This window comes from Cucurbita moschata, unplaced genomic scaffold, assembly GCF_002738365.1.
Source record: "Cucurbita moschata cultivar Rifu unplaced genomic scaffold, Cmos_1.0 Cmo_Scf00001, whole genome shotgun sequence".
NCBI classification, from domain to species: Eukaryota; Viridiplantae; Streptophyta; class Magnoliopsida; order Cucurbitales; family Cucurbitaceae; genus Cucurbita; species Cucurbita moschata.
In genome coordinates this window covers 7,834,615-7,848,255 of record NW_019268517.1, presented here as the reverse complement: position 1 = coordinate 7,848,255, position 13,641 = coordinate 7,834,615, and the positions used below count along the sequence as shown (strand labels likewise).

The 13,641-nt window shown below is 35.6% G+C and overlaps 3 protein-coding genes across 6 annotated transcripts; all 3 read left to right on the top strand.

Annotated features, from left to right (window-relative positions):
- The first annotated feature begins 139 nt into the window (after positions 1-139).
- On the top strand, positions 140-844 carry LOC111441287 (photosystem I reaction center subunit V, chloroplastic-like). The gene has a single exon (XM_023078279.1). It carries the CDS (start codon positions 190-192, stop codon positions 664-666), a length of 477 nt encoding a protein of 158 aa, XP_022934047.1. The 5' UTR covers positions 140-189; the 3' UTR covers positions 667-844.
- Positions 845-1,626: 782 nt separating this feature from the next.
- Positions 1,627-5,294, top strand: LOC111453305 (protein CWC15 homolog). 2 transcript variants are annotated; one of them, XM_023094366.1, is made up of 8 exons: positions 1,627-1,721; positions 1,901-2,060; positions 3,725-3,828; positions 3,979-4,020; positions 4,106-4,193; positions 4,394-4,493; positions 4,709-4,812; positions 4,915-5,294. In XM_023094366.1, exons 2-8 carry the CDS (start codon positions 1,930-1,932, stop codon positions 5,036-5,038), a joined length of 693 nt encoding a protein of 230 aa, XP_022950134.1. In that variant the 5' UTR covers positions 1,627-1,721; positions 1,901-1,929; the 3' UTR covers positions 5,039-5,294. The 2 variants fall into 2 exon arrangements, with proteins under 2 accessions (XP_022950134.1, XP_022950127.1); XM_023094359.1 differs by having other exon boundaries at positions 4,391-4,493.
- Positions 5,295-6,862: 1,568 nt separating this feature from the next.
- Positions 6,863-13,113, top strand: LOC111443051 (DNA-directed RNA polymerases I and III subunit RPAC1). 3 transcript variants are annotated; one of them, XM_023080680.1, is made up of 10 exons: positions 6,863-6,993; positions 7,183-7,373; positions 7,779-7,964; positions 9,167-9,293; positions 9,441-9,521; positions 9,631-9,824; positions 10,393-10,488; positions 10,563-10,656; positions 12,305-12,421; positions 12,704-13,113. In XM_023080680.1, exons 2-10 carry the CDS (start codon positions 7,197-7,199, stop codon positions 12,805-12,807), a joined length of 1,176 nt encoding a protein of 391 aa, XP_022936448.1. In that variant the 5' UTR covers positions 6,863-6,993; positions 7,183-7,196; the 3' UTR covers positions 12,808-13,113. The 3 variants fall into 3 exon arrangements, with proteins under 3 accessions (XP_022936448.1, XP_022936440.1, XP_022936430.1); XM_023080672.1 differs by having other exon boundaries at positions 6,863-7,022; positions 7,147-7,373; XM_023080662.1 differs by having other exon boundaries at positions 6,863-7,022; positions 7,141-7,373.
- Positions 13,114-13,641: the final 528 nt, after the last annotated feature.

Below are 13,641 nucleotides of genomic sequence, written 5' to 3'. Positions count from 1 at the left end.
GAATTGGATAGAAAAATCTTTAAACTAAAAAAAGTAGCCAATCAAACGCTTCCATGTCACCTCCAAAAATCCTCTTCCTTCCATCTCATCCTCACAAGCTATATCTCTCATCTCAACCACCTCTATTACTTCAAATATATGATCCTCATCCTCCCTCAATTATCCACTCCTAATCTCAACAGAACAGCAATGGCAGCCGCCGCCTCGTCCTCCGCTGTTTTCGCCGCCTCGTCCTTCTCCGCCTCCGTTGGGAGGCAGCAGCCGAACCCCTCCACCATATCATACCAAGGCCTCCGCCCACTCCCGGGGATCAAATCCAGCCGCAGCCTTGCAGGCGTCAAGAGCCCAAGATCCGTGGTGGTGAAGGCAGAGCTGAACCCATCCGTGGTGATAAGCCTGAGCACAGGGCTGTCCCTGTTCCTGGGGAGGTTCGTGTTCTTCAACTTCCAAAGGGAGAATGTGAGCAAGCAAGTGCCGGAGCAAAATGGGGTGACCCATTTCGAGGCAGGCGATGTGAGGGCGAAGGAGTATGTTAGCTTGTTGAAATCTAATGATCCTGTTGGGTTTAATATTGTTGATGTTCTTGCTTGGGGCTCTATTGGCCATATCGTTGCTTATTACATCTTGGCCACTTCTAGCAATGGCTATGATCCCAAGTTCTTCTAATTGTGGTTTGTATAGCTTATATGTATATCAAATCAATCTCTAATGGGGTTTTGTGGGATGAGTGGGGAAAAAGAAGGTGGGGTATGTGGACTTGTTTGAGTATCATTCGATAATAGTTTCTTTCCATAAGCACTTGAGTAGATATCATTCTCATATCGGCTATTATTTTCTTATTATTGCATGAATTTCTTTTGATTATTATTGCGCAAACGACATGTACAAGTGACACGAGACAAATGAATGGACAGGTAAATGTACATTTGAGAAGGCATTAGAGATAGTTTAAGGGCTAGAGAGCATCCGTGCAGGGTATGTTCTCGTAGGCGTTGGATATTACGTATAACTATACTAGACGAAAGTAGGTTGTGATTTCCATGATGCAAATGCAAATAAAATTGTGGCGACAAACGATTGTTGCAATCGAGCCATGTTAAGGGTCGAGAGAGAAGTGTATGATATAAAAAGAGGATGGTGCGTGTAACGGCCCAAACCCACCGCCCGTAGATATTATCTTCTTTGGGCTTTCCCTTTTGGGTTTCCGCTCAAGATTTTAAAAACGCGTCTTCTAGGAAGAGGTTTCTACACTTTATAAAGAATGTTTCGTTCTCCTCTCCAACCGATGTGGGATCTTACACAGATATTATTGTCATAAAAAAAAATGCTTCGTTCTACTCTCCAATCGATGTGGGATCTCAGAATTCATCTCATTCGCAACTTAGCATCCTCGCTGATACTCGTTCTTATTTCCAATCGATGCGGGATCTCACACCATGTTTTTGTTGTGTCCTATTATAGATTTGAAATTCGAAAAGGTATAATTATATTAAAAAATAAAAATAAAAGTTTAATAAATATATGAACTAAATTTATTTTTGATATTGTAAAATAATAAATATAAAAAAATTATAAATTTATAAATTAAAATTAAAATTTTAAATCGATTACTAGAAATACTCTCTTATTCCTACTATTATGTCTTCTCTGTCAAAGCCATCGATCCTCTGCCTTCCACAGTCTTGCACCCATCGTCAAGAATTCCAGAGGGTATCTCTGAGGTAAATCAAGTTCTATCCCTTTTCATTTTCCAGATTCAAACACTTTCAAGTTTTCTTTCTTGTTAATTCGATTCGATTTAGGTTTATCGAGCTAGGGTTTTCTCTGATTTTTGTGACTGCTTTTTCGTTCTTGTTTTACGAATCTAAAGAATCGTTTTTCATTTTCTTTGGGTTTGAAGGGCCGAGGAGACGAGGAAAAAGTCTAGAGATGACTACTGCAGCTCGACCCACATGGGCACCGGCTAAAGGTGGAAATGAACAAGGTGGCACTCGAATTTTTGGCCCATCACAGAAATATTCCTCCAGAGACATCGCTTCTCATACGACCTTGAAGCCCAGGTGCGTGTATTTAATAAATGTAATTGTTAGTTGTATATGGAAGATGGGGCTGAGGGTGCACTTACTATAGTTTGTTGATTGCGTTTGTTCATTAAATTTTCGTAATGTTGTGTTCTTTGTACAAAGTCTGTCGTTCTTGGTTGTGTTTAATCGTCTATGTGTTGCGACTTCTGAGGGATAGTGATTGTATGATGTGCACTGAGTTTTCTAGTGAGTGGAATGTTCTTAACTGGAATTCTGAGAACTAAATTGGTTTACGTGTGTGCCTTTTCAAGTGATTCCATCTTAGGGTAGTTGGTTTTAATGTGGGTGTGATCTGTTGAACAGAATTTTCATTCATTTTACTTGATCTTTGCCAAGGTGAACTTTTTTTAATTGTTGGATTCTGATGTTTCCACCTCTTGGATTATGTTAATGGCCCGTACCCACCAATTCTCAAGGAACTTGCTCACTCTTAGGTTTAATTCCTGGAGACAACAAGGGTTTTTGTACATTAAACTTTCGCCTTATGGTTGAACTCCAAACTTTTGGGAGAGTCTCTCTAACGTCCCGAGTCCTTACCTCTAGGATCACCGTGGGTGTTAAGCCAAGGTGAAACTTAGAACGATTTTAATTAATTGGCTTTCACTACTGGTTATCCGCATTTATTTTTCTTCACTAAGCAGGGTAATGACCAATTTAATACATAGTATAATTCCTCTAACTCTGTAGATGAATTTCTATTGGTATGAACGAAATTATAGAAGGGAATTTAAGGGAGTTACAAAAAAAAAAAAAAAAAAAAAAAAAAACGTGTTCATTGGTGTGTATGGAAGTTAAAAGAAAGAGTTGAAGATAAGATTTGACTTAGTATTCCATGAGGAGTTTGAAGGGACAATTGAATCCAAGATTTGAGAAATGGTTCTTTTTTCGAAGTTATAGATTCTTCTTTTACGTTCCAACCAAATATGTCATAGACTTCCAGGATAAATGTCAGCATTCAGTCATAAAATTTCTCTATAGTGATCATATAGAAAATTGATGAACATTTAATGAATCAAGTGAGAGAAGGGAAAATTGAATTGGAAAAGGTTGAAGATGAAGCCCCCAAAGCTTGACCATGTATTCCACCACTATTTTTGCAAAGACTGCTGTAGCTGGAGCTGCTGGAATTGAAGTTGGTAGAGTCATTGGAGTGTCTCTTTTGGGATCTTGTTATTTTGGCTTAAACCTCCAAGCCGAAGGCGCTGTTTACCGTCCAGGAAGGAAGGACTTCCATAACATTATACTAAAGGCAAGGAGGTGCTCTGGCTTGCCCTCAGTGAGATGATCGAAGAAAGATTTAATTTTTTCCCTCCACAAACTTTGCAATAAATTACATTCTTGCCTATCACTTCTATCTAACCATTCAATGAATCCTTCACAAACGTCATGAACAGCTTTAAAGTCTCTATATTGGAGAAGAGACTGCCATCAAAAAGCTCACACAATCGTAGTTAATCTGTACTTTAACCTATTATTACAAATGAGCCATATCAGCCATGTCTCAAAATGAGAATTGACTAATCTATTTATTATTGGCTAATGGCTATTTTTCTTTGTTTTATGTTTCCTTGGATATGGTGTTGTTACTTTTCTTCCATGATTTTAAGTCTCTAATCACTTGTCATTAATGATGCATGTAGGAAGGAAGGACAAGATACCCATGATGAATTGCAAAGGAGGAATCTCAGGGACGAGTTAGAAGATCGTGAAAGGAGGCATTTTTCATCAAAGAATAAATCATATGGTAAAGACATCCATTCTTTAGAAAAATATAGAATAATTTTTTTTGTTTGTTTTCGTATCATTTCTTATGGTTTTGTTCAAATATCCTTTTTCCATACTGTTGTATGACACGTTTGCCGAGTTGATCATGTTTCACTTGCATAATTTGCAGATGATAGAGATCATAGAAAAGGAAGCCAACTTCTGTTAGAAGGTTAATTCATCAGTTTCTGTATGCTTACATTTATTAACACATTCAGTAATTGTTTACTTAACCAGTTGTTATATATGTTTATTAGGCGGAAAGAGAGATATTGAAGATCGTATTATTCCACGAAGTTTAGATGCTGACGATTCTGATGTGGACGTCAAAAGTGACAACGAGAGGTTGGCTGGTTTGCTGGTTGGCTGGCTTTCCATTTTATTAATTTACTAATAAAACTATTTTCCTAGCCTTTTTTCTCTATACTTATTAGAGATAGCTTTAATTGCTTCGGCTTTTTATAATATGAATCCTTGGTCCAAGATCTGGTAGTCTAGTTTGTTTTGGGGTTGAGTATTGAAGTATCTCTAATGTTGTATAGCAGTGATGATGATGAGGATGACGACGACGAGGATGATACTGAAGCTCTTTTGGCTGAGCTGGAACAAATAAAGAAGGAAAGAGCGGAGGAGAAGCTTCGGAAGGTGAGCCTTTTGTCTATCTAGATAGTGTCATGATCTGAAGTTGTGCTTGTAGAACCTTTATTTTTCTCCAAGATTTAAAAAGAATGCACCATGAATCAAGTGATTAGTAACTGGGATCACTTCGAGTGGTCGAATCTTTTAAGACCAACGAGCTCCGAAATGCAGAGTTTAAATTTGGCTTCATCAGTTGCTTAAATCTGCATTACGATCTATAGGAAAGACAAGAGCGGGAGGAAGAGCTTAAAGTCAAGGAAGCGGAGTTACTCCGAGGAAATCCACTGCTTAACGAGCAACCCGCCTCTTTTAGTGTCAAAAGAAGGTCAGTTGGCCTAATTTAACCATTTTTTTAACTTGTTTATTTCTTGTATCTACTATGAACATCTATTCTGATGATGCACCTTCCTGCTGGCTTTTGGGTTAGATGGGACGACGATGTTGTGTTCAAGAATCAGGCCCGTGGCGAAACAAAGACTCCTAAGCGCTTTATAAATGATACCATCAGGAACGACTTCCACCGAAAATTCTTGCACAAGTACATGAAGTAACATGGTTATCAAAATCTACTGGCGCTAAAGGATTCAAGTAAGTTCGAGTGGAGACTAAAACTGTATATTTGTTTTATCCGCATTACATAATTCGTAGTGTGACCTTCAGGTACCAGCCTCTATGAAATATGCATTGAATATTTTCAGTTTGCCTTCTGAATTAGATGAACTATAAGGATCCAAAACTATGTCAAACGAATGATTATTAAAATGCTTTCATGAGAACCTGTCTTAGCTCATACTTTAATAGCAATAATGATGATTGGTCTCCCAAATAATGGATTGGCTAGGACCCTGTACTTCAAATACTGTAGCCGAGGACCCTGGCTAGGAGAATCCAGACTTCTTGTAGGCCACAGTTCTTTCACCAAATAGAGCTTTTCGAGTTGAAACATGTATACCACTCTAAAGATCGATGAAAATGTTCAAAATATGTGAATATAGGACAATAACCCGATTCGAATAGAAGTCAAGAGATGTCTCCTTAAACTTTTAGGTTTGGTGGAACCTTACTAAATGATTTCAACGATGTAAAATACCGAAACAAAGACTTGGTCTCAGGTTCGGTATCGATCTCGGACTTCCAACTTCAACTGCTTGAAATAGCCTTAGCTCGTCAAAGTTATCCTTACTCCTTTCCTTTCTTTGAATGGTCTCTTTGAAACAATACTCAATTGTTTTCACCAGTTTTTTTGTCCAATCCTTCCCAACTTGGACAACTAGTTGTAGATGTTCGGGTGCCTTTCCAACTTGGTTCGAGAGAGGCGAAATGCCGATGGATCTTCGGGAAGACTTGTGTTACGACAGCTTAACGACTCCATGGGGGAATTTACAGAGTCAAAACACTTAAAATTTTATTTTTCATTATTCTTTAAATGAATTAATTTGTTCTACAACTATGTCTCACTATGTGGCTAGACGTAATTAGTTGTACTCGAGCTGAAAATTATTTTAAAAGTGTTGCTATAAGTTTTGTATAGCTTTTGTCTTTAATTATGACGATAAATTTCTTATAGGTGGAGTTATGAACTTTGATAGTGTAGAATTGTCGTCTTATAAAAAAATCATTGAAACAAACTGTTAATCGACGTTCATAACAAATATTTAGCTAGAACGAGTTAGCTTAATAAAACTCTCTACTCGGTTGCCCACCTTGTGTTATTCATCTTGTTACTAAATTATGAACTTAAAATTACTAATTTTGTACTTTAGAAAACTTTTATAAGGGTGGTTGAGAATACTTTTATATATATTTTCTTTTTTTTTTTGTACAGAAAGAATATTTTAAAATGATATATTGTTTCATTATAATTTGAGTTTTTATAACATTTTTATATTAAATTATTTTATAAAATGAGTTAGTTTATATTGGTAAAAAAAATTAGATTGAAATATTATTTTTCATTTTAACTTGAAATACTAGTGCTAATAATTAAATGATTCCAAAAGTAAATTTTATAATTAATAGCGTCGTTTAGTGAATTATATATACATTATCAAAATAGAGAAAATATATAAATTGAGTATCATCGTTAGAAAAATAAACATTTTGTAGGAATTCTAAAAATTATAAAAAATGTTAAAAAAATTGAATTTAATAGACCAAGTTAATAAATTAATTTTTATATAAAATTTACTGAAGATATTACTTTTAAATTCTCAACTAAATACCGTTTTCGAATTTTAAAAATGAATTAAATATAAAAATAAAAATAAAATTTTGAAACCTTAATTGGAGTATTTGGTGTAATTTGTTAATTTTTTTAAAAATATATTAAAAATATTATAATATATATTTTATTCACAGTTTAAACCCTAGCCAATTCCACTTCAGATACCTCGTGCCGCTTAAACCTTCCCTCTCCCGCCGAAACCCTCCTCAGCCGTGCCGTTCAGTGCCGCCGCCGTCGTCGTCATTCTCGATTTTGCTTCTCCGCCGTGCTGCGTCATTCTTCGTCGATCTTCTTCCTTCTCTTGGTCTCAGGTATTCTATCTGTTCCCTTCTTTTCCCTACAAACTCTCTCTTTTGGGTATCTACAAGTTTCTTAAGCCCTAAATAAAACCTTCTCTATCTGATTTTTTTCACGTAACCTCGTGTAAAGTTACAGCCGAGCCCAACGACTAGATAACTGTGTGCAAATTGAGTCGAAGGTTTATAATGTCCGGTAAAGATAAGAACTTGCATAATATGTCGGAGTCGGATTCCGAACAAGAAGATGTTGGCAAAGAAGGCATTGAATGGATAATGAACCTTCCAGATGTGCCCATGAAGCTCCCACCACATGTAGAATTGCAGAGGACTCGCGTCGAATGCAAAGCCGATGCTCCCATTCATGTACCCTTCTCTTCCCTCTCCCATGTTTTGTTTGTTTTATCATCTTACTCTTTTTTTATTCGAATTCTAAGAATGATGTTCAATTCAATGAAGTATATGTTTTGTTTTTGTTTTAGTCTTTTTGTTTTCTTTTTGATGCGGAAGCTATGTAGAATCTTGTTCAAGTCTTTGCTCCTAAGCTTGAGGAAATATTCTTTTTAAGACGTTTAATTTAGTTACGTAGTAGGTTGAAATGCATGAATAATATCAACCTATTAAATCAAGTTTCCTGTTTTTGGAGAGAAGCGAATTTAATGGTTATGACTAATTTTTATTCATAGAATGTGTCTGGCTATGTTTCATACTGTAATAGGGTTGTTTAAATTTTCTTCTCATGGTCCTTGTGGAAAATGTTGTCTTTTGTAGACGGATACGATACAGTATTCTGGAGCATATGCTTCGTTGGGTATTGATAACAGCTTACGACTGGATTCTTTTCGCAAGAACTTCAAAATTGAAGTGATTGATCTCAAAGAGGATGACATGGAATTCGACATGATCGGCATTGACCCATCCCTCGCTAATGCATTTAGGAGAATCCTGATAGCTGAGGTAGGTAATCAAGCACATTGAATTAAAAGTAAACTACTTGTTTTTTTTAGATAAGATTTTTTCTGGACTTTTGGTGTATGCCTCCTTCTCACCAATTCTGGTGCGCTACTGTGATTAATATATCAAAAAGCTATTGAGATTTAGCTTGAAGGCCAGATTTAAATTTTTATTCCCATGACTACACATTTTCTTTATCTGAAGCCTGTGTTTTGTATGGAAGAGACATATGCTCATATGATAATGTATGGAAGTTTGGAGTCTCCGTGCCTTGTGTAAAGGCTAGAAGAATAACTTTGGAATATCGTCTATTCTTCAAAATATGGAAGTTTGTTCATGTTTTCAGAGCTTAAAAATTAGTGATTTTGGTGATAATGGCTTGAGCTACTGGAGTTGTCTTGTTAGACATGACATGGTCCTCGGTGTACATATTATTTCTTTTTCCATTGTAACTTAAAGAAACACCCAGACGAAAGTTAGGAATGGGGCAATCCCATTAACTTCAATGATGATGCTATTGAAATTGAACTTCAGAATTTTCATTTAAAGAAGTGAAAAACTGATAGAAGTGAGACTTTTTGTTTTATAATAAAATAATAACTATCATGACACAGTTTTGCCTTTTTTCTTCCCTCAATATTTTTTGATTAAATTAAGGCTTATGCCTTGTCTCTCCTGTTGAAAAGCCTTTGGGAATGCTTTTAGACCCTGTTTGGGATTAATTTTACAGGCATTAAAAGTGACTATGGTGAAATTTTAACCCTTTTATTCTCTGGTAAATCTGCTTATTAAATAACCTAAAGAAAACCACTTAAAATTACTTTGATCTGTGTAAGATCTGTTTTCTGTGGCTTTTAGGATTGACTTCCCAAAAAATATGATAGCTCTTCTTACTAACTTTCCATAATTTCCATTTTATCCCATATTATTCTAGTATTTCACATTTAAGTTTGAAATTTATCCAACACGTATTTACTAAATATTACAACTAATTTTTCTGAAAGCACAGTTGACAATTATTTTAAAAGTTGTAACTAGCCTTAGTCTGTTAGAGCGTTCCATGTGATTAGGGATGTTTATTAATGAATGGAATGTATGTATTTTTGCTGTTTGCGTTTTTCATATGCAATTTCCTTCTATGTTAACAATTACAATATTTACATTCTTGCTATGCTGATATGGATTTGATCTAACTTTTTATGCAGGTTCCCACTATGGCTATTGAAAAAGTATTGGTTGCTAACAATACATCAATAGTCCAAGATGAAGTGCTTGCCCATAGGTTAGGTCTCATCCCGATTCGTGTTGATCCAAGGCTTTTTGAGTACTCAGGTATTTGTGTGTATGTATCTGTACATCTAATGTGCTTATGTGTGCTGATACTGGAAACTTTTATATGCATGTTAAGAAATAATTTCTATTTGGCTGACCCTAATACTTTCTGAAGACGCTTAACTAATAACTTCTGTTCAAAATTAGATAAAGACACGCCAAATGAGAAGAATACAATTGTTTTTAGACTCCATGTTCGCTGTGAACGTGGAAAACCTCGTCTTACCGGTATTTTTTCTGTTTCCTTTATAATGTAGGCTAAAATTTCATAATTATAAACTTTTTTCAATATTTTCTTGTTTCACTACTAATGCTGAATGTATGATGGGTGATTCAGCGACGTCAAAAGCATTGACATGGCTACCAAATGGTAGTGAATTTCCTTTGGTATCTGATAAATCAGTTTCAAACACAAAGCCCAAAACATATACTTCTTTTAGTTGCAGCCAAGACACGCTGCCAGAATTTGCCAACAATCCAATTGGTCCAAAGGACGGTGATATTATACTTGCTAGACTCAGCTCGGGTCAGGTAACTGACCCGAAAACTTTATCTATTTTCTGTTGAAATATTGGGAAGAAGTGGTGTGCATGGGTAGATGATCAAAGCTGATGAGTTATGCTATAATGTAACATGTCTTAAATTTAAATTGTGTTTTGTACTTGTAATTTTGTTTGCAAATAATCGTGGAGCTCTGTAGGTGTTTTAGGTTAATTGAAGAAGCAAATTTGGTATAATGTGTATAAAAACCGTTACATATGAGTATGAAATTGGCATATATAATTTATAACTGGAGTTGATATCACTTCGTGTATGTGGTGCTTGTGCTACCAGACTAATTATTTATACTGCAAGTACCTTTACTTCCAATTGAAATCCATTTTGGTAGTTCCAGTTCCGGTATTATAAATTTCTTTGTACCTTAATATATTGTAATTTTCATATTAGCAAGAAAATAATATTTATCATGGAATTACTCTCGAAGCAATGGGATGTTTATTATGCTATGATTTTGGGTATATTTCAGTGCTTCATGTGCTATTTTTTCTCAGTAGTTAGCAGGTGTAAGTTTCTTAATTTTTGGTTCAAATATTTATAGGAAATTGAACTTGAAGCTCATGCTGTTAAAGGTATGGGTAAAACACATGCTAAGTGGTCTCCAGTGGCCACTGCTTGGTACAGAATGCTTCCTGAGGTAAGAAAATATGTTAATTTGTTACTCAAAGATACATAGATGTTTTGAAGCCCTAACGAAAGTTGTGATATTAGGTTGTACTTCTGGAAGACATAGAGGATGAGTTGGCAGAAGAACTCAAAAACAAATGTCCTGTTAATGTCTTTGACATTGAAGATATAGCTAATGGTTAGTTTGCTTCATACATATGCTATTAATTTATGTTTATACTTGGAACATTACGGTGGTAATGTTTCGGTGATGGGAAGGATTCTTTAAGATTGAAGTTCTTGTTATGTATGGGCCTCTTTGATGATGTTCCCATTGCTTGTTTCCTGTTCCCATTTCTCATATTTAAGAAACAAGTTTGTTTTTGATAATCATTCTCAGTTCTTGTCTCTAAAATTTAAAAAATGTATCTAAAGTTGGGGCCAAATTTCAGAAGCTACAAGAAGTAGTTTCGATGTGTTCCATTTCTTTCCTCCCGTCTTCCATTCCTTTTCCTCAACTTTCTAGGGCTCTTTCTTCAAGCTTTCGCCTCTCTCAAGCATAGGCACATACACCTGAGGGGTAAATTTTTTGCTCGATATCTATTTGATTTCTCGTCTTCTGTTTCCTCTTTGATTTCTGCTCTGTTTTCCGGTTTCTTTTTGTTCATTTAATTCTTTGAAAGAGTATTTTGAAATTTTCTCGAGTGTTTGATTCTCCAGCATTCTCTTCAACTTTGTGCTCATAAATTAAATTTCTTCTGATGTTGTGCTGGGTTTAGTATGCGTTTTGTGAGTTTGATGTATTTTGTTTATTTTATGGTATTCTGTGGCCGACTATGGAAAATATGTTTTTCTGTGTATTTTTGTTATGGTGTATGCCTTTCTTTTATTTTCTCCTGGATTTTTCATGCTTCTATACTTTCTTGGTACGAATCACTAGTGGAGCTTCTTTTTCTTCATTTGGTTGGTTCCAATCATTGTTGTCATTGGATCCCCATTGTTGTGCTGGTTTACTTCTTTGGGAAGTCTAACAGGGAGGGGAGGAGGATTAATGGAGACTTCTGGAGTTGTGGCTAAGATTTGTTCAAGGAAGTGAATTTGGTGGCTATTGTTTTTGCTGTTTTGGGATGCTTCGCTTTGTGTAGGAAGACTAAGGAGAGTTAGAGTTGCTTAATCCAGGCTTGACTTTTGGATTCTGATGGATAATTTGGGTGGGGTAGAGGAAGGATTTGAGGTTTTGGATCAAAAGGATATTTGGGATTTCTGATGAGGGTTAGATTTGGTCATTGTTTTTGTTCCTCTATGTTGGTTTTCTGACATTCTATGGCGGCGATGGTTCCTGATTTGAGGCATTAATGGGTTATTTAAGCTTTATTGAAAAGAAGAAACAAGAAAAAGTTACTCAAGCTTTTGTTTCTTGGTTTTTCTTTTTCAAGAAAGAAGAAACATAAATAGTTATGAAACAGATTCTCGTTTCAAGTTCTAAAAAAAACAGGAAACAAGAAACAATAATGTTATCAACTGGGGCTTATATAACTAATTTCCTTACTTTTTGGGAGTCTTATTTATATCCTGATGGAGTTTTAGCCTTGAAACTTTTCAAATACTGATAGAAAGTTGTCTTTCAATGAAAAACCAAAAGAGAGTCAAGTTTTTATCCTCTCCCTCGATATGCTATATCTCCTGCATCCCTTTCATTTCTGATGAATAGATGATGAGTTATTTGGTTCTTTCTTATATTGCAAAGATGGATTTCAAATGGTCGCATGTTATTGGTCTATTTTTTCCTAATTCAAATTGATTCCTTTTTCTCCCACACTTAATTATTGTCAAATTTTGACTTGTAGGTAAGAAAAGGGCAACTGTTGCACGTCCACGAGCTTGCACATTGTGCAGAGAATGCATAAGAGGAGAAGCATGGGAGAAACGTGTCTCATTGCGTCGAGTGAAGGATCATTTCATTTGTAAGTTATGGATTTTTATGCACAACTTAGATGGTAGAACTAGACAGGATAAATAATGGTGCTGATGGTGGACACATCTTTTTTCGTTTAAGTGACTTTTTTCAAAATCACTTTTAAACATTGTAAGTCCAAGAAGAAAATGTATTTTTGTCACAGAAAAAGATTCTTTTAACTGGGTCAAACATACTCCCAAATAAACACCCTTAGTTATCTTTGTTAATAGTTTCAAGAAACTCATTCCTCATTGATTATGTTCATTTTCGTCTTTCCTTTCCTTTGCAGTTAAGATTGAATCAACAGGAGCTTTACCTCCAGAGGTGCTGTTCACTGAAGCTGTAAAGATTTTGGAAGATAAGTGTGAACGTTTAATTGCTGAGCTCTCTTGATTCTTCCTGTCCAAAAGAGATGAACGTGTATATTATTTCATTTTATTCAGCAGTCATCAATTTTTGTAATATAGGAGGATTCATATTCTATTTTTCTTTTTAATTGACAGTAGAATAGTAAGTTTTGCTGATCTCTCTTGATTCCTCCTAGATCTTATGAATGCCAACTTGGAGGTGATCGAATAAGAGAATAGACAAAGATAATGTTATTTCTTCAATGGAATTCAAGTCTGTTTACTTATAAGGAATTCAAGTATCTAAGAGCTTTGAGTACTTAAATTTATAGAAATGTAAGCTTGTTATACTTTCTGTTATGTAGCTTACTGAGATATGCTGGAATGTTTAGATGTTCATGTTTATTTGATGAGATTTGTTGATGACAGTCTCTATTATAATAGATGATGTTGTAAAGAGCAACAATTATTTGAAGCAAATGGCTCCATTTTGGTCTCCCTTTTCTCTTTCCCTTTTAGGTGATTTCACGACTGAGATCCTACGTTGGTTGCGGAGTAGAATGAAACATTTTTTTATAAGGGTGTAGAAATAAGGGTGTGGAAACTTCTCTCCAGGAGACACATTTGAAAAAAACCTTGAGGGGAAGCCAAAAGAGGACGAGGTTGAGTTCTAAAGGGGGTGGATACGAGGCAGTGTGTTAGCAAAGACACTGAGCTCCTAGCATACTGAGCTCTGAAGGCCCACGTAGATTGTAGAAGGGAACGAGTGTTAGCGAGTGACAACGCAATGCTTTGAAGGGGGTGGATTGTGAGATCCTATACTGGTTGGGGAGAAGAACGAAACATTCTTTATAAGGGTGTGAAATCCTCTCTCTAGCAT

What these genes read in the sequence shown, in the direction of transcription:
- LOC111441287 (XM_023078279.1), top strand. Translation starts at nt 190, where the DNA reads ATGGCAGCCGCCGCCTCGTCCTCCGCTGTTTTCGCCGCCTCGTCCTTC.
- LOC111453305 (XM_023094359.1), top strand. Translation starts at nt 1,930, where the DNA reads ATGACTACTGCAGCTCGACCCACATGGGCACCGGCTAAAGGTGGAAAT. An exon ending in ATCAAAGAATAAATCATATG is followed by an intron (nt 3,829 to 3,978) that starts GTAAAGACATCC and finishes CATAATTTGCAG; the next exon opens with ATGATAGAGATCATAGAAAA. An exon ending in CGGAGGAGAAGCTTCGGAAG is followed by an intron (nt 4,494 to 4,708) that starts GTGAGCCTTTTG and finishes TACGATCTATAG; the next exon opens with GAAAGACAAGAGCGGGAGGA.
- LOC111443051 (XM_023080680.1), top strand. Translation starts at nt 7,197, where the DNA reads ATGTCCGGTAAAGATAAGAACTTGCATAATATGTCGGAGTCGGATTCC. An exon ending in CTAGACTCAGCTCGGGTCAG is followed by an intron (nt 9,825 to 10,392) that starts GTAACTGACCCG and finishes AAATATTTATAG; the next exon opens with GAAATTGAACTTGAAGCTCA. An exon ending in CATTGAAGATATAGCTAATG is followed by an intron (nt 10,657 to 12,304) that starts GTTAGTTTGCTT and finishes TTTGACTTGTAG; the next exon opens with GTAAGAAAAGGGCAACTGTT.